General features: G+C 38.4%; 2 protein-coding genes across 6 annotated transcripts in view; one reads left to right on the top strand and one right to left on the bottom strand.

The window, feature by feature from the left end:
- The window catches only part of Rab5a (RAB5A, member RAS oncogene family), a 30269-nt gene extending 10894 nt beyond the window's left edge, over positions 1–19375 (top strand). For all 5 annotated transcript variants that reach the window (XM_038341654.2, XM_038341653.2, XM_038341655.2 and 2 more), the window contains 4 exons: positions 8972–9123; positions 9623–9745; positions 12549–12642; positions 16563–19375. In XM_038341654.2, the coding sequence (XP_038197582.1) occupies positions 8972–9123; positions 9623–9745; positions 12549–12642; positions 16563–16678 (485 nt within the window). In that variant the 3' untranslated portion in view covers positions 16679–19375. The remainder of the gene's footprint in view (positions 1–8971; positions 9124–9622; positions 9746–12548; positions 12643–16562) is intronic.
- Positions 18118–21606, bottom strand: part of Pp2d1 (protein phosphatase 2C like domain containing 1) — a 27829-nt gene continuing 24340 nt past the window's right edge. The window contains 1 exon segment of the mRNA XM_042055748.1: positions 18118–18887. Coding sequence (XP_041911682.1) covers positions 18118–18887 — 770 coding nt within the window.

Raw genomic sequence — 21606 nt, 5'->3', positions numbered from 1 at the left:
GTGTTAGTCCTGCTTTTCTGTTTGCAGTTTCAGGTTATAATCCAGTAGTAGATGTCATCTTCAAATGTTTGTAATGTGATCCTTATATATGGTTACAAAGCCCAGAAAAGCTGAGATTTAAGGGGTTCCTAACTTTTTCAAAAGTTTTCTCCCTTAGAACACTGCTAGTTTCTATGAATATCTAGACTTCATTGCTGTTAATTGGATAGATTTGGGAGGTTACTTTAATTTGTTGTTGTTTTGGACCAGAACTCAAAACATCCTCACACCCCAGCCTCCCAAGTACTGACATTTTAGGGGTGTGTGCCACCACCCACCTTCCTTATTTGTGCTTTCTTTCTTCCCTGTCTCTGCTGGGTGTAGTAGTGTAATCCTAGCATTCAAGAGCTACAAACAGGTGGATTATTGCCAAATTCAGGGCCAATCTGGTCTGTCTTGTAAGCCAGCCATAGTTAGTTACGTAGCAAAACCCTGAAAAAATCTTTTTCAAGATTTTAAAAATATGTATGATTATTTTGTTTGCTTGAATGTGTATATCCACCTGCATGCCTGGTGCCAGAGGAGAACAGAAAGAGGGCATTGGATACCCTCCAACTGCGGTTACTAGTGGTTGTAAACTGCATGTGGGTGCTGTGAACCAATATAGGTCCTCTACAGAGGCTCTTAAACAGTGAGCTAGTTCCCCAGCTCCCAACCTCTTAACTTTTTTTTTCTTTTGTTAAATTCTCAACTTGTAATAAAAGGTATGCAAGCAGGGTGGTGGTGGTGCACGCCTTTAATCCCAGTATCCGGGAGGCAGAGGCAGGTGCATCTCTGTGAGTACAGTGCTGTCCTGTTCAATAGAGTTCTAGAACTGGCTCCGTAGCTACTGAGAAACCCTGTCCTAAAAAACAAAATGAATGAATGAATGAATGCTAAAGTGTTTTATAGGCTTTTTTCCCACATGTAGGTAAACCATTTAAGCCTAACTTAAAACCGCTTAAACTTTTTCTGTGGTGTATGTTCAGGACTTAGATACTACTAACTAAGTCTTGACTTTGGTTTTGTTTTATTTTTTTACTACAAGGAAAAATTTTATTACTAGATAAACAGACCAGGAAGCAAAATATTATGAAATGTGATAATAAGCAACAGATACTTAATTAGGTGACAAGCAAGATCATTAATTCAACATTTCAAAATATCTCTACTTTATTGATACTACCCTCTCCCTTCTGGTCCACTAGGAATTAACATCAAGGTATTTAGTAGTGTTCCTCCAAAGTCTCTATATTTTTCTTTGCTTCTACTTTTTCTTGATTCTCTACTTTCCTTCCCCCTTTGCTATTTTTCTTATCTTACCCCCTTCTTTTGTTTTCTTTCTTTTTTCCCTCTCATGTAAAGAAAATTGACTGAAAATACATATGAAATCTAGATGAGTAAATTGTGACTAATTCCTGTGATTGTTGTTAGCACCTTTTTGTGGGCCCAAATGAACACATGGTGAGACATCAGTTGTCACGGGATTATGTTGTTCTTGACATATAGTGGGGGAGGAAAGGATAGAGAAAAGGGGGGATGGGTGAGGTATAAATAGTGCTACAGAAAGGAGAGTAGTCAAAACCCAAACAGGAAATGACTGTGCCTCACATGTAGCGTTTTCTGCTGCATCTCATGACTGAATTCAACACATTCCCTGAGGAAACTAGATCAAGTCACATGGTTGCTGTTGAATTTCTACTCTTAAAAGCACCAGTTTGCTTAAGGTTTGTACTTAGGACTATAAAGATGTCTGGGTGCCAGAACTATGTTGTGACATAAAGTGCAAAACCAGGCATAAAGTCAGTACCTAGTAAATACCTGTTGATAGTTGGGTGATTCATCTAATAGGAGAAATATAATTAAAGCAAAGATCCTAATTTAGAAAGAAACAACCCTAAAAGTTAAAAAACATGAAGTATATTCTTAGTACATTTTACAAAGGCAAAAGAGAGAGAGGAAAGAGACTATCTGAGCAATAGCATGAACATTTTCACCTGCGTCAGTTCATGAAGTACTATAAAACTAAAATTCCTGTTGGTGTAGTTTCTGGAGTGAGGAAAGGACCAGAGAAAGAAAACAGTTCATTTAACCTCATTAGTATCACAGCTTTAACATTAGCATATCTATGTGCTCACATACATGCAGCCTGATTGGGTTGGGTTTAGGTTTTGGAACAGGGTCATGCATAGTAGCCTAGGTTTCTGTTTCCCTCCCCAGCTCTTACTACTGGAATTAAAAATGTGTACCACTATGCCCTGTTTTGTGTTTGTTTATTTGGTTGGTTGTTTTAATGCTAAGGATGGAACCTAAGACTTGGTGCATGCTAGATAAGCACTTTAGCAACAGAGCTACATCTCTGGCCCCTAGTTAATGTCTTAACAATCTTTTCTCTTTTTCTTTTCTTTCTTTCTTTTTTTTTTTTTTTTTTTTTGGTGTTCATGGATGCTTTGCATGCATGTATGTCTTCACACCGTGCCTGTGGGGGCCATAGAAGGGTGTTAGATCTCTGGAACTTGAATTAGACATTATAAGCTGTTGCATGGCTGGGGGAGTTGAACCCCAGTCCTCTGGAAGAACCAACAGTGCCCTTAAGCAATGAGCCATCTCTCCAACCCCATTATTTCAGATTATGCATACCTTTATTCTGCTTCATTAGGATTACACACCTGGAAGTTGAAATGCTGACTTGGTTTGGTTTTGAATTTTAAAAAGAAAAGGCTCGGCAGGTGAGCAAAGTGGCATATGCCTTTAATCCCAGCACTCAGGAGGCAGAGGCAGGTGGATCTCTGTGAGTTCGAGGCCAGCTTGGTTTACGAAGCTAGTTTCAGACCAGCTAGAGCTGTTATACAGAGAAACCCTGTCTTGTGGAGTGGGGGTTGGGGAGGTAGATAAAAAAACCTACAAGGTTCACAGTGTAATCCTGGCTAACTTAGGACTTGAGGCGGTCCTCCTGCCTCTCTATTGTCGGGATGATAGATCAAGTATAAGGCACTAAATGTTAAACGCCTAAGACTGATTTTAAAACCATATCCATGCATTCGCAGGTTCCCCCATATGGTAATTTTCAAGTGATAATATGACTAGCTTGTGTCCCCTGACTAGTTGACTGCCTTAAAGAACTTTTTACATAATTTTCATTGTACCACTCAGGAGGCCATGCTAAGAAGGGAGACCCTCGTGTCTCTGCTTCTCAACTGCCAAGGTCATAAGCTTGTGGGTTCATTCCTCTCTCTTTTTTCGTCTTTGCAGTATGGAAGATTAGACCCAGGCCTCTACTGTGGAGCCACTCTTCAGTCTAGTCCATCCATCTCTCTTTCTTGAAACAGGATTCACTATGTAGCCTTGAGTGCTCTGGAGCTCACTGTGTAGCTGTGTAGACCAGAATGGTCCCAGACTCACAAAGGTCCACCTGCCTCTGCCTCCTGAATACTGGTAGTAAAGACATGTCCCACCATGGCCGGGTCATCCAGTTTTTAATAAACTCAGTTGCTTCTGTGTTTTAGTAGCTATTGTGAACAATGCTGCCTTAACATTGGTATATAGACTGGGTTTTCTGTAAGAGCCACTAGTGCTTCTAATCGCTGGATTTTCTCTTCAGTTTGAGCTTCGTGTTGTATGAGGAACGAAAGTATTTTTTGAGGTCACCAGTTGGTGACCCCAGACATCCAACTGCCATATTTTGGGACTTTTGATGTGAGAAAGGGTCTACCTGTGTAGGTGAGATTGACCTTCAACTTCAGGTCCTCTTGTCTCATTCTCCCAAGTTCTGGATTACAGGCAGGTGGCACCATGCTCAGTTTATAGGAGCTTTCTACACACTAAAATTCACTTCACATTCACCATAGGAATTTTTCTGAGTATATTCGCCTGTACATTTTTGATGTTTCAAAACTTAGGAGTCTCAGATTTTCATATAGTTAAATCCAGTAGTCTTAAGGATTTTTGTTTTGTTTTGTTTTTGTTAATTCTGATAAAAAGTAATTTTTAGTTGAATTTGATACCTACTTTGGAAGCCTGGGGATGTAGCTTAGTGGTAGAGTGGCTAACCATGAATGAAGCCAGGAATTCTATCCTGAGCATTAAAAATAACCATCTTGTGGTAGAGTAGAATCAGTTCCTGTAGTTTTTCTGTTGCTTCTGTGTTTAATTGGTGCAGTTATAGGAGAGATTAACTCTTTTTTGACATTCATTTGATGCCATCAGTTTGAATGTTTTCTTACCCCTCTCAGTGGAGTACAGTGTCTTTTTCTTATGTTTTATATTGAGTATTTCCAGACTCAGTAGTTACGGTTTCAGCCAGTGTTTAGCTCATACCTGTAATGCCTAATTTTTAGGAGCTGAGTCAAGTCTGCAATACAATAGAATTGTATTGACCCTATCTCTAAACAAAACAACTAAAACAGTAAGTCGGTAAGACAGTTGATGAGATGTAGAGCATATATGCTCTACATATGTGAATATGCCTAGCGTGTGTTCAATCTCCAGCACCAAAAGAAGGAAGTGTGAAACATATGTAGGGAACTTTGGGAGCACATAACAAGAGTTACAGAAGGAGATGTGAGCACGGTTGGCTACTAAGTGGACAGTGGTGTGTTCTTGCTGCAGTTCATGGAAGGAACCCTTTCCCATTTCAGGAAGTTTCATCTGCTTATTATTCAGTGTTCCTTTATACAACTGCTGACTCAACACCAGTCAAGAACTCCTGTATTAGTTAAGCTGTATCTCTGTGTTTAAAATATTTTTGCATAACAATTTTATTACAGAGAAAATACTAATTAATAATATTAAATTATTGTGATGTGAGCATGATTCACAGAGTCAGAATTCCTAAGAACCTTGCTATTGGGGTGATTTGCTAATTTAGTGATTATGGATAGATTAGTTGCTCTGTTTTAAGAAAGAACTCCAGTGCTTTTCATAGTTTGTCTAGATGAAAACGTTATTTGTTTTAGACTGTGGTATAATGTTGTACTGCTTCTGAAAGAAACTCTTACTGAGTTTCTTTTAATGTATTTAGTATTTTTAGTATGTACTTGGCATTTTTAACATTTTGAAGATGATTTTCTAAAGTTTTTATTTATTTATTAAAAATTTCCACATCCTCCCATTTCCCTTCCCCTCTTCCCACTTCCCCTCCCCCTCTCCAGTCCTAAGAGAAGTCAGAGAGAAGTCAGGGTGCCCTGCCCTGTGGGAAGTCCAAGCTCTCCCCCCTCCATCCAGGTCTAGGAAGGTGAGCATCCAAACAGACTAGGCTCCCAAAAAGCCAGTAGAATCGAAATCCAGTGTCATGTGCTTGATTTGTTTTTGTTTGTTTGTTTTATTTGGTTGGTTGGTTTGGGTTTTTTTGTTTGGGTGGTTTTTTTTTTTTTTTTTTTTTTTGCCTAAATATAAGTTTGTGTTGAGGGTATCAGAAACCCTGGGACTAGAGTTACAGACAGTTGTGAACTGCCATGTGGGTGTTAAGAATTGAAGCCAAGTCCTCTGGAACAGAAGCTAGTGTTTTTAACCACTGACCCATCTCTCTAACCCTTTTTGCTTTCTTTATTGTATACATGGGTATAGCAATCAGAAGGATGACTTTTTCTCCTTCCTTGAGGTTTCCAATAATGAAATTCAGATTTTTTTGTCGAACCATCTCACCTACCTAATAAATTAAGTGGTCATTTTTTATGACATAATTTGTTTGATAACTGGACTGAACTTTCATTAAGGTAAAGTAATTAACAGTTATCTTCATGGACTTAGAATTAGTTCCTAGTTACACACATTGTTTTCCCTTTTGGGAGTTTTGGGTGGGGGTATTAAACAGGGTATTTTGTAGTGTTGTAATATGCCGTTTGTTGGTTCCTGACTGCTCCGCCCCAAAATAATCACATAGAAACCATGTTATTTGCAATACTGTTTGGCCAATAGCTTAAACATATTTCTGGCTAACTCTTACATCTTAATTTAACCCATATCCATTAATCTGTGTATCATCATGAGGTCGTGGCCTACCAGCAAAGTTTCAGCATGTCTGTCTTGGGCGGAGGCTCCATGGCTTCTCTCTGACTCTGCCCTTCTTTCACCCACCATTCAGTTTAGTTTTCCCCGCCTACCTAAATTCTGCCCTATCAACAGGCCAAGTCAATTTCTTTATTCACTAATGGTAATCACAGCATATAGAGGGGACTCCCATATCACTGTAGCCCAAGCTGTCCTGAAACTCCCAGTGTAGCCCAGGCTAGCTACAAGCTTATAATAGTCCTTTTTATGAGTGCTAACATAACAAGTGCCTCTGCCTCTTAGTTCTTGGCTTTTTGAGACAAGATTTCATTCTGCATCTCAGGCAACCCTGGATCTCAATAGATAATCCAAACCTAGCCTGGACAGAGTCCTCCTGACCCAGATACTACTGATGTTGATATTACAGGCATGTGCCACCACACTAGGCTAAAATGGAATATTCCGTAGGATATTTTCTAGTACCAAAGTTAAAGAATGAGAGGAATTGCAGAAAATCAAGTTTATTTCCCACCATCTTCTCACATAGACCAGCACACACAATAAACATATGAAAATGACCTTTGGGCATCATGGCACACCTTTAATTCTGACACTCCTCTGGCAGAGGCAGACAGGTCACTAAATTTGAGGCCAGCCAGGGCTATATAGTAAGAGCTTGCGTGTGTGTGTGTGTGTGTGTGTGTGTGTGTAATGTGTGCAATGTGTGTAATTTTTTTCTTTTTGGAATTAGAGAGGATCTGGTGACCTGAGTTTAAACTCCAATTCTCACAATGGTCTTCTCAACTAAGCCATACACACAAAAAAATATAATAAATTGGTTTTTAAAAAGAACATAGGATCTCACAGAGACTAACAACATGCACAAGAACATGTTCAAGTCTGACAGAACCCCAGCAAGAAGGAAAAAGTCTCATCCCTAACTACGAAGAAGCTATTTTTCAGTTGATGATGGGGAAAGGGAAAATGAATTTCATCCAATGGGTGACACTGGGTATTAGCAGCTACATTCTAGCACATGCATCATGCCTAAGAGTAGTTGTCCAATATAAAATGGACTTCTTTTTTTTTTTATGCTTTGTGTTTTGTTTTGTCTTACTGGGTTTATTTAGATTTGATTGGATTTTCAGTTTTTTGAGTGGAGAACATGAAGTTTGGTGGTATGGAGAATGTGGAGGAAATTATTGCTACAACAAAACACCATAGCATCCTCCTTGAAAAGGAAAGATTTATTTGGCTTATGCTTCCTGATCAGAGTCCATCATTGGAGGAAGTTAGAACAGGAATTCAAGCAGGACTGGAGGCAGGAGCTGATGAGGGGAGCTGGTTATTAGCTTGCTCAGCCTGCTTTCTTTTTTTTTTTTTTTTGTTTTTTTTTTTTTTTTTTTTTTTTTTTTTTTTTTTTTTTCGAGACAGGGTTTCTCTGTAGCTTTGGAGCCTGTCCTGGAACTAGCTCTTGTAGACCAGGCTGGTCTCGAACTCACAGAGATCCGCCTGCCTCTGCCTCCCGAGTGCTGGGATTAAAGGCGTGCGCCACCACCGCCCGGCTTCAGCCTGCTTTCTTATAGAACCCAGACCATCTGTCCAGGAATGGCACCATACATATTAGACTGGACTCTCTTCCCCATTGATCACTAGTTGAGAAAATGCTTTACAGCTGCATCTCATTGAGGCATTTCCTCAACTGGGACTCCTCCAATGGCTCTAGCTTGTGTCAAGTTGACACACAAAACCAGCCTGTACACAGAAGAGTATCATACGAAAATAAAATTTTTAAAGGGGATTTTTGTTTGACAAATCAGATCTGTTCTGAAGCAATGAGTGTGTGTGTGTGTGTGTGTGTGTGTGTGTGTGTGTGTGTGTGTGTGTGTGTGTATTGGTGCCTAGATATATGTAAGGGCTTGGTTTTAGGAAACACAAGCTCTTTATATGTTTATTGTTTGTGTGTAATTCTGTACATCTGTGGGATTTTTGCGGGAGAGGGTGATTGGTTTTGTGATGCCTCATGTGGACCAGGATGGCCTTGAACTTAACTATATACCCAGTATTGACTTTGAATTTCTGGTCTTCCTGCCTTCCACCTCTTGTGGGCTACGCTTACCATCATACACCACTGTACCCAGCTTAACATGCTGCTGGGGATCTAACCTAGTTTTGTATATGCTAGGCAAGTACTCTACCTACTAAGCTACATCATCAGCACCTCCCACTTACTTTCAATCACCTCTAGATACTAATAATACCTGAAACAATGTAAATGCTATATAATGATGTGGTAAAAGTGTTGTGTCCGCATTATTTTCCCCCCAAATGTTTTCAGTCCATGTTTGGTTGAAAGCATGGATTCAGAAGACTGGATGTATTCGTTTTTTTCTCTGTTTCTTAAATTGTAAAGCTGTTTTTGTTTTGTTTTGTTTGTTTGTTGGGTATTAAACAAGTTTGGGGTAGACTAGGCAAGCTTTGCTTGCCATATAATTTTAAAATGTAAGAAAGAACAATCTGATTTCACTACTAAGGTCTTTTATGAAGAAATGTACTTATCTAGCTCTTAAGCAGGTTTACTAGGTTTACAGGGTTGGGGCTATCATGTCGCTTAGCAGAACCTGAGTTTGTTCTCTTTTGTCTCCCATAGTGTAATAAGAACGTTAATTCCTCATAGTAGTGTATATCCATTGATTACATAATAAATAGAATTTTTTAAAGTTGATAGTCTGGGATTTAGTTCTGTTGGTAGAGCTTTTGTCTAGCATGCATGAAGCCCCAAGTTCCATCCCCAGCACCAGACAAACTGCTTATGATGTGACACCAATGGAGAGGTAGAGGCAGGAAGATCAAAAGTTCAAGGTCATCCTTGACTATGAAGTAAATTCCAGGTCAACCTGGCCTTCGTGTCTTATCAAAAAGTTGAGAAAAAGGATAAACTTACTACAGACATTTTCTTTTTCAGCTGCCTTTCTAACCCAAACTGTGTGTCTTGATGACACAACAGTAAAATTTGAAATATGGGATACAGCTGGCCAAGAACGTTACCATAGCCTAGCACCAATGTACTACCGAGGAGCGCAAGCAGCCATAGTTGTGTATGATATCACAAATGAGGTGGGTATAAAATCTACCCTGAAACCAGTTTAAATAATCATTTTAGTATTCAGAATTTGGTTAAAGACTTGAAAATTCCTTTGTAGCCAGTCATAACATTTCTGCCAAAGCTTTTGTGAGTGATATATGAAGGTGTCTAATTGATACAGGAGTCCTAAGAATTTTCTTTCAAGAGAGTCATGCTAGATCAGTGCTCTCAACCTATGGGTTACAACCCCTTTATAGAAGTGATTGACCCTTTCACGGGGGTCACCTAAGACCATCCTGGATATCAGATATTGACGTTATGGTTCATAACAGCAAAATTACAGTTATGAAGTAGCAATAAAAATAATTTTATGGTTGGGGATCACCACAACATGAGGAACTTTTTTAAAGGTTCACAGCATTAGGAAGGTTGAGAACCACTGCTCTAGAATTTTTAAGCCTTGTTTCATAGAAGCTGCTTCTTAACTCTGTTTTGAGCCTGTGCCAAATAACTTTTTCTTTATTTAACCAGGAGTCCTTTGCAAGAGCAAAAAACTGGGTTAAAGAACTTCAGAGGCAAGCAAGTCCTAATATTGTGATAGCTTTGTCAGGAAACAAGGCTGACCTAGCAAATAAAAGAGCTGTTGACTTCCAGGTATGTGCAATTTTACTTTAACTTACAAGCATATTTTTTGTAAATACTTTTAAACCATGAAAATAGTTGAAAACGCAGGATTTTAAAAAAACAAATACTAATACATGGATATCACAGTTAGAGTACCAATAAGACTTTCCTCTGGTGCTCATAAATGTGTACCTGGGCTTGGGAACACTGTTCACTGTAAAATACTTTTAGAGGCCAAAAAGTTATATAAAGGTATAACCAACTGTTCTTTACCTCCTGATGTTTCTAGAAGCTTCATAGATATTTGTGAAATGTCTTGTCTTGTTGAGAACACAAAAACTAATTATGCCAATTATTAATTGTTTTGAGTAAGGGTTAAGGAGTCTTGCTTTTCTATTTAACATAAAGTTACATAATTATATTACTGGTTCACCTATGTTCATTGGATATTTCATCCAGTGCATGTTAACTGTCTATTAAATATGTTACATGATAAGCATCTGCTAAAGTTAGACACAGAGTTAGAGTCATGTGTTGGAAACCTCAATACTTAATTTTGGATATTAGTACTATCATAACATCACTGGACTGCATCATAATCACATCGGTTATTGTCTGGGGTACTCTACCCAATAGTTCCCATGTATTTTGTTTCCTCTTGAGGAGGCATAGTGAGTGAGTTTTGTTCACAGTCTTAGTGATACAAATTTTTTATGTAATCGGTCAGTGTGAATGTGTGTGTGTACTGCATTAGGAAGCTTCTTATATTCAATATCTGGCTTCCTCCATTATGGCTAATACAGATCTGACTTTAATTCTTAAAAAAAATACAAAATACATACATAAAATATTTTTCCTGATAGTGTCAGGGATATAGCTCAAATGTAGGTAGATGGGTGAGTGGGTGGGTAGCTAGATAGATAGCATTTGTCTAGCATGTGTGTGTGTGTGTGTGTGTGTGTGTGTGTGTGTGTGTGTGTGTGTGTGTGTGTGTGCCTTGGGTTCTATCCTGAGCCACTGCATAAACCAGAGATTGTAGCACATATGATAACCAGGGGAAATAGAAGCAGGAAGATAGTCTGGGCCACATGACACCCTGTCTCTTAACCAAAAAATAATTTCATAAAAGATTGGAGAAATACTACTCTGTACCTTCCATCCCTCCACTCTCATACACACCTGAGAAAGACTAATGTTGTTCAACTTTCTCCTGTACTACATATATTACTACACATACACACAGACATATGCATGCACATTTAGATAGCTATCCTTAAAAAGAAACTAAAAAATAGAAGTTCAACTGCTCTTCATTCGAGGCCCAGCAATGTGATTTAGCACATAAAGGTTCTGAGTTCTATGCCTAGAAATGCAGATTGTCCTCTGACCTCCATATGCATACTGGCACATTCATACTCCAAGCAAAGGCATACATACATGCATACACACATACATCTAAATAAATAATAGTATTGTGTTATGTATAAAAATAACAGTGTTTGAGCCAGGCATGACAGTGCATCCCTATTATCCCACCACTTGAGAGGCAGAGGTAGGAGGAGGATTACTACAATTTTGAGACCAGCTTGGTCTTCTGCATAATTACATAGCAATCGGTGCACAGTAAACCCATCTCAGAAGAGGAAAAAGAAGCAGGGAAGCCTCAAGTGTATGAGAGGCCTCATGGGCAAAGGTACTGTCAGTTAATGACATCCTGAATTTCCAGAACTGAATACTGACTGCCTGCAAGTTGTCATCTGACCTCTAGTGTGGTCTCCTTTATCTCCAAATAAATTAGTGTAAAAAAAATTTTTAAGACTTCCAGTTTGTGTATATTTAAGATAATTAATTCAGAATGTCCTCCACTACAAAACAGAGTGTATAAATGAATGATAGTCATTTAAAATCAAAACAAATTGTTCTAGATTTATAAAAACTGTTTCTATTTCTTTCTCGTATCTGTGGTCTAATATGTAGATCAGTGACAGAATTCTTTCTTCCTGACATTACAGGGATAGAGAGAAAGGAAGCTACTGTTGCATGTTAAGCAGAACACTTTGCACTTGTAGCTTCATTTAATTCTTAAGACAGCCATGTGAAGTCTGTTTTCTGCTATGCTGTCCAGACAGTTAAGCTCCCCAGCAAACATGTTAGAGAGCTTCAGTTATGTTCAAAAGTGGCCCTGTGCTCTAACAGCTCAAAGGGGCCTCAGTTGTTCCTATTCAGAAGAGCTGTGGGGACCAAAGGCAACAATATAGGTAAGTTGGAAAGTGTGACAGAAATATAGGGCAGTTTTAATTTTGAAGGGAATTGTTCATAATATACTTGGAATTTTAATGCCGTATGTCATTAAAAATTAAACATGAGGTTATTATTCTGTAGTTGTTACAGTATTAAAGACACTGGATTTCCATTTTTATTGTAAATTCTATCTTTATCTTTAAAGGGCATAATAAAAATTGCCATTGAAATTGAAGTGATGACCAAAAGTCTCATAGTCAAAAAGTTATTGTTAAAAAAAAAAAAAATACGGTGAGCTGGGTGGTGGTGGGCACTCCTTTAATCCCAACACTCGTGAGGCAGAGACAGATGGATCTCTGTGAGTTCGAGGCCAACCTGGTCTGCAAGAGCTAGTACCAGGACAGGCTCAAAGCTACAGAGAAACCCTGTCTCGAAAAAACAAACAACAACAACAAAAAATTATTGTACTTGTTGTTTCTTCCTTTGCCACAGCATATCTCTGGCTGTTAGTAATAAGTAATCAAGTAAGAGAGTCTATAAAATAAAGCAGGTACAGTATATATTCAAGGGAAAAATCTTTTTTTATGAACAGGAAGCACAGTCCTATGCAGATGACAACAGTTTATTATTCATGGAGACATCAGCAAAGACATCAATGAATGTAAATGAAATATTCATGGCAATAGGTAAGATTAATAATATTTTCAAATGATAAGCAAAATATATTGAATATTTGGTTCATGCCCTCTAAAACATTATTTTGTTTTCTTAACTGATTATACTGGTTTTTTTAGATCCTTTCCACTAAGCACTATTTTGTTAGGAATACTGTAAAGACTGGTTGGGAAGCAGGACATAGTGGCCAGCCTGGGCATAAGACCCTACCTCTTAGTATGGTCTTAATGAGATCTTAGAGTGGGGGAAGAAGAAAAGATTTGATGGATTGTCAGAATGTTGCTCCTCTCCCCTCTCCCCTTTCCAATTTTATGAATTAAACGGAGGGTTTCCAGCAATGCCTATGCCTACCACTGAGCTACATTCCCAGCCCCAGTAATATCAAATTTATATTTATTCATGAATTCAGTGAATATTGGGTTATATAATACAGATGAATTAAGAGTTGATCTCATAGATAAGAGGTAGATTTTCCAAAGGTTTCACTAAAAAGTCCGAGCAAATAAAAGTTTTTTCTGTGTACAATAATAACCTCTTATCTATAGGGATGCCTGAAACTGTGGGTAGCTTAACAAGCTTTTAATTTGGTACTTTTTCTGTCCTAAGTATATCGAGATGGAATAGCAAAAATAGTATAGAGTTCATTCTTCCCATTTTTACGAAGATTCTCTTCTGCCTGGGAAAGGGATCAGACCCCAAACTTTAAATATGGTAGGCAAGTGATATACTATTGAACTACATCTGGGTGTTGAAGATTGTTTTCCGAATTTGAGTTTTGTTGATGGCTGAGTTCGAGTTTAGTCTTGGTATCTATCTATCTAGGCTGGACTAGAATTTGTGCCTCAGACTCCTGAGTGCTGGGTTTATAGGTGTACCAACAGGCCTGGCATGGAAGTTTCCTTTTTATTTATTCTTTTTTTTAATTTATTTATTATGTATACAATGTTCTGTTTGCATGAATGCCTGTATGCCAGAAGAGGGCACCAGATCTCATAGATGGTTGTGAACCACCATGTGGTTGCTGGGAATTGAACTCAGGACCTCTGGAAGAGCAGCCAGTGCTCTTAACCTCTTGAGCCATCTCTCCAGCCCCTTTATTCTTTATTTTGATTGTTCTATTGTTGCTTTGGGATAGGATCTGAGGATGACCTTGTACTTGTACGTTTTGTTTTGTTTTTCCGAGACCGGGTTTCTCTGTAGCTTTGGAGCATGTCCTGGAACTAGCCCTTGTAGACCGTGTTGGCCTTGAACTCACAGAGATCCACCTGCCTCTGCCTCCCAAGTACTGGGATTAAAGGCATTGGGTCACCACCACCTGGCGTTGTGCTTTAAAGGTCATTCTAAGTAAAATAAGTGTTACCAGAACATGAACACTGTGATGTCAAGGCAGTCTGATAACCACGCTGACTACTAGTAGGTAGGTAGTTGGTACATAGTATTGGTGTGTTAGACAACAATGGCAGGAAGGTGGGGACAATGTAGGAGTTCAGTATGTGTCTTTTGTTTCATACACACCTGCACACAGGTGCTCTTGTTTGTGTCAGTATACATGGAAGCCAGAGGTTAGCATGAAGATGTTTTCTTGCACTAAACATTTATTTTATGTGTGTTCCACAGCACCAATGTGGAGGGCTGGACAATTTCTACTCCTTAGACCATGTAGGTTCCAGATATGGAACTGATGGCATAAAGTTTAGCAGTAAGCACCTTTACCTCTTGAATCATTGTTTTGAGTCTGAGTCTTTCGATGAACTCTGAGTCATTGAAAATCCCAAGATCATTCTTTTCCTACATGGTCCACCCCCAGTGCTGGAGTTACATGTGCTGAGGATCCAAACTCAGAACTTCATGGTTACACAAAAGCATTCATTAACTAAATCTGTTTTAGTTTTTTCAGACAGTCTCACTGTATAGCCAAGGCTAGCCTGCAACTCCAGATCTTCCTGCCTCAGTCTCTAAAGTGCTGGAATTATGGAATGGAGCCACCATCCCCACTTTACACTTGTTTAAGACTTGTAGGCTGGGGAAGTCGTTCTGTGCTATAGCACTTGTGTTGCATTCCCAAAGCTCAGTTCTATTCCCAACTTCCACAGTTTGTTTCAAATTAAACTCCCTTCTTTAAAGAAATCCCCAGTGTAAGTGGAACTTGTTCTTTCCTTGATAGTTAAGCTCTCAAATCACATAATACAGTCCAATTAACAGAAACTGTCCTTTTGCTGATTACTTCCTTCCTCCTCTTGATCTCAGTCAGATGTGAATAGAGAAAGTCCTTAGAGCAGTAGGCTACAAGGAGAAATTATGCACATTCCAAAACCCAACTCAGTATTTATTGTAATACAGTCTGCAGTGAGTGCTAGCTTATTCTGTGTTCTTAGTACTATTGTTAATCCATTTCCTGGGCATTGCTTATAAATAACATCTGACTGAACGTTCGTTTTTATTGTGCTTTATGGTACCATCTCTATAGCCAAACATAGGGTGGTTCAGTGAAAATTATTTTTACAAATGTCAGTGCTCACTGGACCTGCTTCTAGAACCTGAAATTCTGAAGACAATATTGATACAGGGAAAGTAGGAAAAAACGAAGGGTTAAAAAATGCAGGATAAGGGTGTATGGCTTGGTGGTAGCTGTTAACTTGTGTAAAGTGTACAAGCCTCAGGTTTCCTAACATAAAACAAACAGTCCAGAATTCCAGGTGGGAATTGGATATAAAGTACTATTCGTAGGAATATTGCTACTTTGTCTCAGGATTAAGCCATGGATCTAGCTGGTGAATTTTTAGTGGGGAACATACTCCACAGAACCACTATTAGTTGTATAGAAATCACAGAGCTATTTGTTGTATATATTAAGTCTCACTATTTGTAAATAAGATGGAGGTTCTCATAGCCCAAGAGGGAAAAACTTAGATGTTTGAAGGGTATGGAAGCCAGGAAGGAAGGAAGTAGATGCTGTGTGTCATATAATTCTGTTTGCTGATTAGGTTGCACAATAATGGACAAGTTTGGTTGGGTTGATGTGGTGGTTATATTGATAAAATTTGTTCATATCTTGGCTTGTTCTCAGAATTATTTGGACAACCCAGAGAATGTTATGTGAGCTTCTTTATAAACTTTATAGCTGGCCATAGTCTATTGACTGGATTCTATGTCTTGTTTGGTTTTGCTTTTCAAAATGGAGTCTTAATATGCTACTCAAGGCTAGTTTTAACCTCCTCAGCTCAACTGATTGGTCCCAATTCATTCTCCAGAATGAATTGTGAGAATTACAGTCATGTCCCCACCATGTCCACCAGATTGTATATAATAGAAATTTAATGAGCCGGGCGGTGGTGGCGCACGCCTTTAATCCCAGCACTCAGGAGGCAGAGGCAGGCGGATCTCTGAGTTCGAGGCCAGCCTGGTCTACAAGAGCTAGTTCCAGGACAGGCTCTAGAAACTACAGGGAAACCCTGTCTCGAAAAACCAAAAAAAAAAAAAAAAAATAGAAATTTAATGATTATGAAAGTCTGAATGTAGCTAAGTGGTAATGGCCTTGCCTAGTTTGACCGTGAACCAGCACAACACAAAGTATTAATAATTAAGAAAAATATGTTATTTCTAAGGAATTGATATAAAAATTGTATATAGTTCTAGTTAAATTTAAGCTTAAATGGTATGCTTACAATTGGCCTCTACATACTCCTTTGCAAACACTAAGCAATTAGACTCCTTTAGTACAGCAACCAGCGGGGTCCTTTTTGTGGGTTATTTGGTGTTTTGCTTTGCATTTTGGCATTTTAGTAGATAATAAGCATTTGAAAAGAACAAATATAAGTCAATCACTTGAAACTTTGGAGATAACCCAACTGGAAAAGTGTATTATAAATAAGAAGGTCTAAGTGATTTTAATATGAGGATTATAATTTTATTTTGGTCATTTCTTTCTTAGCTAAAAAGCTGCCAAAGAATGAACCACAGAATCTAGGCGCAAACTCGGCCAGAGGACGAGGAGTAGACCTTACTGAGCCTGCACAGCCAGCCAGAAGCCAGTGTTGTAGTAACTGAACTCCAGTGTGAACTTCCTAAATGGCAAAGCCCGTGAAGTGGGAGCATTTAGCCGGCCCAGTGTGACTTCAAAAAAAGAGACTTTTGGTAGAATCAAGTTTCTAATACTGAATTATTTTGAGTGTTTTGACTTAATTTTTAATAACATGCATGTGTTCTTCCGACTAATGTTTTGGCAGTAGAAGGGAAGGGAAATGAGAACTGTGTACAATTTGTTTCATGGGAAAGTGGATAAAGGGGAACCATTTATCTCCAGTGGGTGTGGACCCACACTTAACCCAACCAGTCTTCAAACTGGTATAATAGTCAGGTGTAAAAGATTCAGAATTACTAATGTGAGCTTTAGAAAAACATTTTTAGAAGACTAAAAACATTTATGCTTAGCAACAGAAGCCAAGCAAATGGTAATTTCTTCTATTGTCTAAAAAGTGTACATTCCACATAATAATAAAATAATCCTAAAAAAACAGTCCTACATCTCCAGAAAGAATGAATATTAGTGATATCTTACTCAGTCCTGTTATTTCTTAATATTTGATTGAAAAGAAGTCCATGTGTAACCCCATCTTGTTTTAGGATATAAAACTGATAAATGCATTTTAATGGGTAGTGGTCCCTTCATGTGAGCTCTTCAACAAAGTGGAAACAAACCAGGTGTCGGATTTTTCTTTAATCACTGTTGGCCATTACATAGAGGTCTGTCTGGAGCAGGGAGGGAGCTCTGGTTCCTTTTGGACATGATTAGTCAGTGCACTAACAATTATGTACATTCAAACTTGATTTTAAATATGATCTTCAGCTGTACTGTAAATAGAGTACTGCATTGTAGTTTCCATGTTTATTATTTTCTGTAATATTTAAGAATTGCCTAAGCATATACAAAATGTACAGTTACTAAAACAGCTAATTATTTCTTTGTCCCCCTATAAAAGGAAGGGGCTTTGCTGTTCTTTCATGGCTAGAACCATAATAAACACTGTACCTGCAATTTGTAACATAAGTATTACAATGTTCTTAGTAATAATCTTGAAACCTTGTTTCTCAAAGTCCATTTAATTTTGATCAGTATATTGCACTAATTATTTTAGGTATTTTCATTATATGAAATCTACCATGTGTCAGATGATTTAATCTAAGTGTTGATCTGCTAGCAGAACTTGTACATTTTACAGTAACTCAAAATTAGTAAGGAAAACAGTTCACCAGTGTTTAGTTTTATATTGAGGTGCTCAGGTTGGAATAAAGTGGTAAAAAACGCAACACTGAGTTTTTTTTTCTCTTTACATAAAGAAGTGAGCATAACACACATGGTATATAACTGGAAGCTTTTGTATTTTCTTCCTGTTCTTACAAATGAATCTCACAGTCATGATCTGTCCTAGAGTCTAGAGCACTGAAGTCTTGTGGTACTGTTTGCTGCTCTGGGTCTTTGGAATGTTTTATGACAGCAGCTGATACTCACTCCCATTGAGAAACATTACCATAACAGTGATGCTGTCTCTGGAACCACCTTCTAAAGCAGCACTTACAAGTTCACAGCCAATGTACTCAGCTGCACCTTCATAGAAATTCTTAGCATATAGTTCTTTATTGCTTCCCTTCTTACTGTCTATACTGGGTAAACTGTTAGTTTCTTTCTTGCTGCAAGGGTCATAACTTCTCCCTTCTGGAAAAAATGTTTCTGCATTTTTAGCCTGATGAATGCAAGCTTCAGAATGTACTGAATCAGACGACCTTTTCATTAGATTAGTAGTTGACATACCTTCTTCATATTCAGGTTTGTACTGGAACAGCACTCGGATGTTACTGTCTGATGGGGAAAGAGGCTTGTTAGATGGCCAGGATTTGTTTTTAGGACCAGAAACATATGTTTCTTTATATGCATGAAACAAGGTTATTACCAGTGCAGTGACTTCCTTCTTGTCCAGAACTTCCCAAAGCCCATTAGTGGCTACAATGAGAAACTGACATAGATCATCTAGAGGGACAGAAATTGTTCGGGGTGCTGGAATAATGAACTTCTTCAATGTGAGGTTTCCATGAAATCCAAGACCTCTGGTGGTTTTTATGTGACCTTCCAGGAGGCCATTTGAACTGATAACTGCTCCTCTCTCAAGGACTCTTCTTCTCTCTTTGGTGTTTCGTGTCGAGTGTTCTTTTGTCAGACAAAACCCTTTTCCATTTCTGCATAAGACTGCTTGCACATTACCTAAAAGGGTGGATTTTTTTAAAGAGAGTTCTAATTAATCAGTTTGTGTAAAAGTATGCTACTTACTGTTTCAATACTAAACACAAATTATGCCATGTAAATATCTTTAGAATACATAAGCTGAACACTGCACAAACATGATTTTGAACTGGGAAACCACCTAATATTTGAATATCAGTGATAACCCAGTAGCATTTAAAATAACTAAAACTACAGGTCTTGAAAACTATAAATCAAATTTTTATGAAACTATTGAAATATGATTTTTACTATTTAACACCTATGCAGCAGGTTTTTGAAATATTCAAATAAAGTGTTTTAATGACTAAGTTATGTGTATGTGTGGGTATGTGCACATGAGGAGGGCAGAGGCCAGAAGAGGGTATTGGATCCCCCAGAGCTGAAGTTATAGTTAGTTGTGAGCCACCCAATATGGATGCTGGAAACTAACTGATCTCTAATCCTCTTGGAAAACAGCAGGTGTTCTTTTTTTTTTTTTTTTTTTTTAAGATTTATTTATTATGTATACAACATTCTGCCTACATGTATGCCTGCACACCAGAAGACGGCACCAGATTTCATCATAGATGGTTGTGAGCCACCATGTGGTTGCTGGGAATTGAACTCAGGACCTCTGGAAGAGCAGCCAGTGCTCTTAACCTCTGAGCCATCTCTCCAGCCCCCAGCACCAAGTACTTTTTTTAGTTAAAAAACAAAACAACACAAAACTTTGAGGATTGGAGAAAGAACCCAGCTGTAAAGAGCACACAGTGGCAGAGGAAAACTCTAGGTCTAAGAAAATCTGATGCCCTTGGCCTCTGTACCTGTATTTGTGTGCACAGACCCACACACATACACATAAAAAAAGGAAAGCTGCCAAGCCTGATAAACATGAGTTCCATCCTAGGATCTCACGTGGTGAAAACTGGCTTCTGTGAGTTGTCCTTTGACCTCCGTACATATATAGGTGCACACAGAGACACACAAAGTTAAAGAAAAAGCTTGTAATTGGTGAAAGTTACAACCCGAATGTATTTAGGATGTGGATGATAAAATTGTTTTCTGTAATGTGTGATTAAACCATAAGTTCTATAAAAATTCCTATTAGGGAAATAGGCAACCACATTAAACCCTGCAGTTGAAAACTGATGTCTTAAAAGTGATGGCAGTATAATATGATTGTAGTTGAGATGGTGTTTACATCATATTGCTTCGTTGACTGAAAGAAGAATGAAACAAAACATAGTCCCAGCGGACTGAAAAGATAAGTCAACAATCAGCTGGCATAAAACCAGATAAATTCTCTGAAGCAGCCACAAGGGGGATCCACATTCTGAAGAGAAGAGCAAGAGTAACAGCAATGCCAGCCAGACCAAATGGAAGCAGGTTCCAGCAACAGAGAAAAACCCGCACATCTGGAATTCCACATCAAGTGAGTGTTTCTTTTGGAAATGAGAGGCAAATGATATCTTAAGAATTCATCACCAGCCTGTATGGGTGGTGAATGCAGTTTTGCTTAGTACTTAAGAGGCTGAAGCAAGTGGATGTCGGTGAGGTTTAGGCCATCCTGGGTTACATAGTGAGTTACAGGAGAGTCAGGGATATATAGTAGAGAAACTGTCTCAAAAAAAAAATTGTCACCAGGAGACAGACATCACAGAGAGCAAGGACATTTTCCAGATGAGAAACACAAGATGAACAAGTCTACAGAAAGTTAAGAACAAGAGGAGTATGAGTTCCTAAAAGATGCAACATTTTTTCTTATTGAAATATATAAAAAATAATGGACTGTTGTGGTAGTTTGAATATAATTGGCACCCATAAACTCGGGGAGTGGCATTATTAGTTGTGGCCTTATTGGAGGAAGTATCTGTGAAGGCGGCCCTGAGGTCTCTTATTGCCCAAGCCATGCCCAGTGAGACAGTCCACGTCCTATATCTTGTAAGATGTAGGACTGTTCAGCTACCTCTCCAGCACCATGTCTGCCTGCACACGGCTATGCACCCCATCATCATGATAATGGATGGAACCTCTGAACCTGTGAGCTGCCACCTCTATTTTTAATGTTTTCCTTTATAAATAGAGTTGGTGTGGTCATGGTGTCTTCACAGCAATAGAAACCCTAATCAAGACAACTTGAAAAATCTAATACTATGCAAAATATATAAGTATACATCATACAAACATCTTTTACAAACAAATATGTAATCAAAATAATGACTGAGCCATACACACCTGTAATCCCAGAACTCTGGAGTCAGAGATTCCAGGATAGCCTAAGATACCTAGAAAGAGTCAACAGAAAATGTACAGAGAGCTGGAGCAGGGGTTAAGAGTACATACTGCTTTTACAGAGGATAACAAACATGACAATGTTGAAGAAAGATGGACAAATAGAACTCAGCTATTGCTAAATGGATAGGGTCATGGCATCACCATTCTGGAAAACTGATAGTTTCACTCCCAGTATATGTATTTTTGTATTTTAATCCTGTAAGGATTTAATAAAGTAGAGAAATAGAAGATCAAGAAAAATTATTAGGTAGAATATAAATGATGAGGACAAAAACTTAGCCAGAGCTGATTATAGGCTGGCATACCAGTTTTAAGAGGCTAAGGTAGCAGGATTACAAAATCAAGACAATAGGTCAAATTCAAGACCACTCTTGAAATGTAGTGAAATCCCATGCTAAAGTGAAAACAAAGTGGGCTAGAAATG

This window comes from Arvicola amphibius, chromosome 9 (genome assembly GCF_903992535.2).
Source record: "Arvicola amphibius chromosome 9, mArvAmp1.2, whole genome shotgun sequence".
Taxonomy (NCBI): domain Eukaryota; kingdom Metazoa; phylum Chordata; class Mammalia; order Rodentia; family Cricetidae; genus Arvicola; species Arvicola amphibius.
This window is presented reverse-complemented; position numbering and strand designations above follow the sequence as displayed.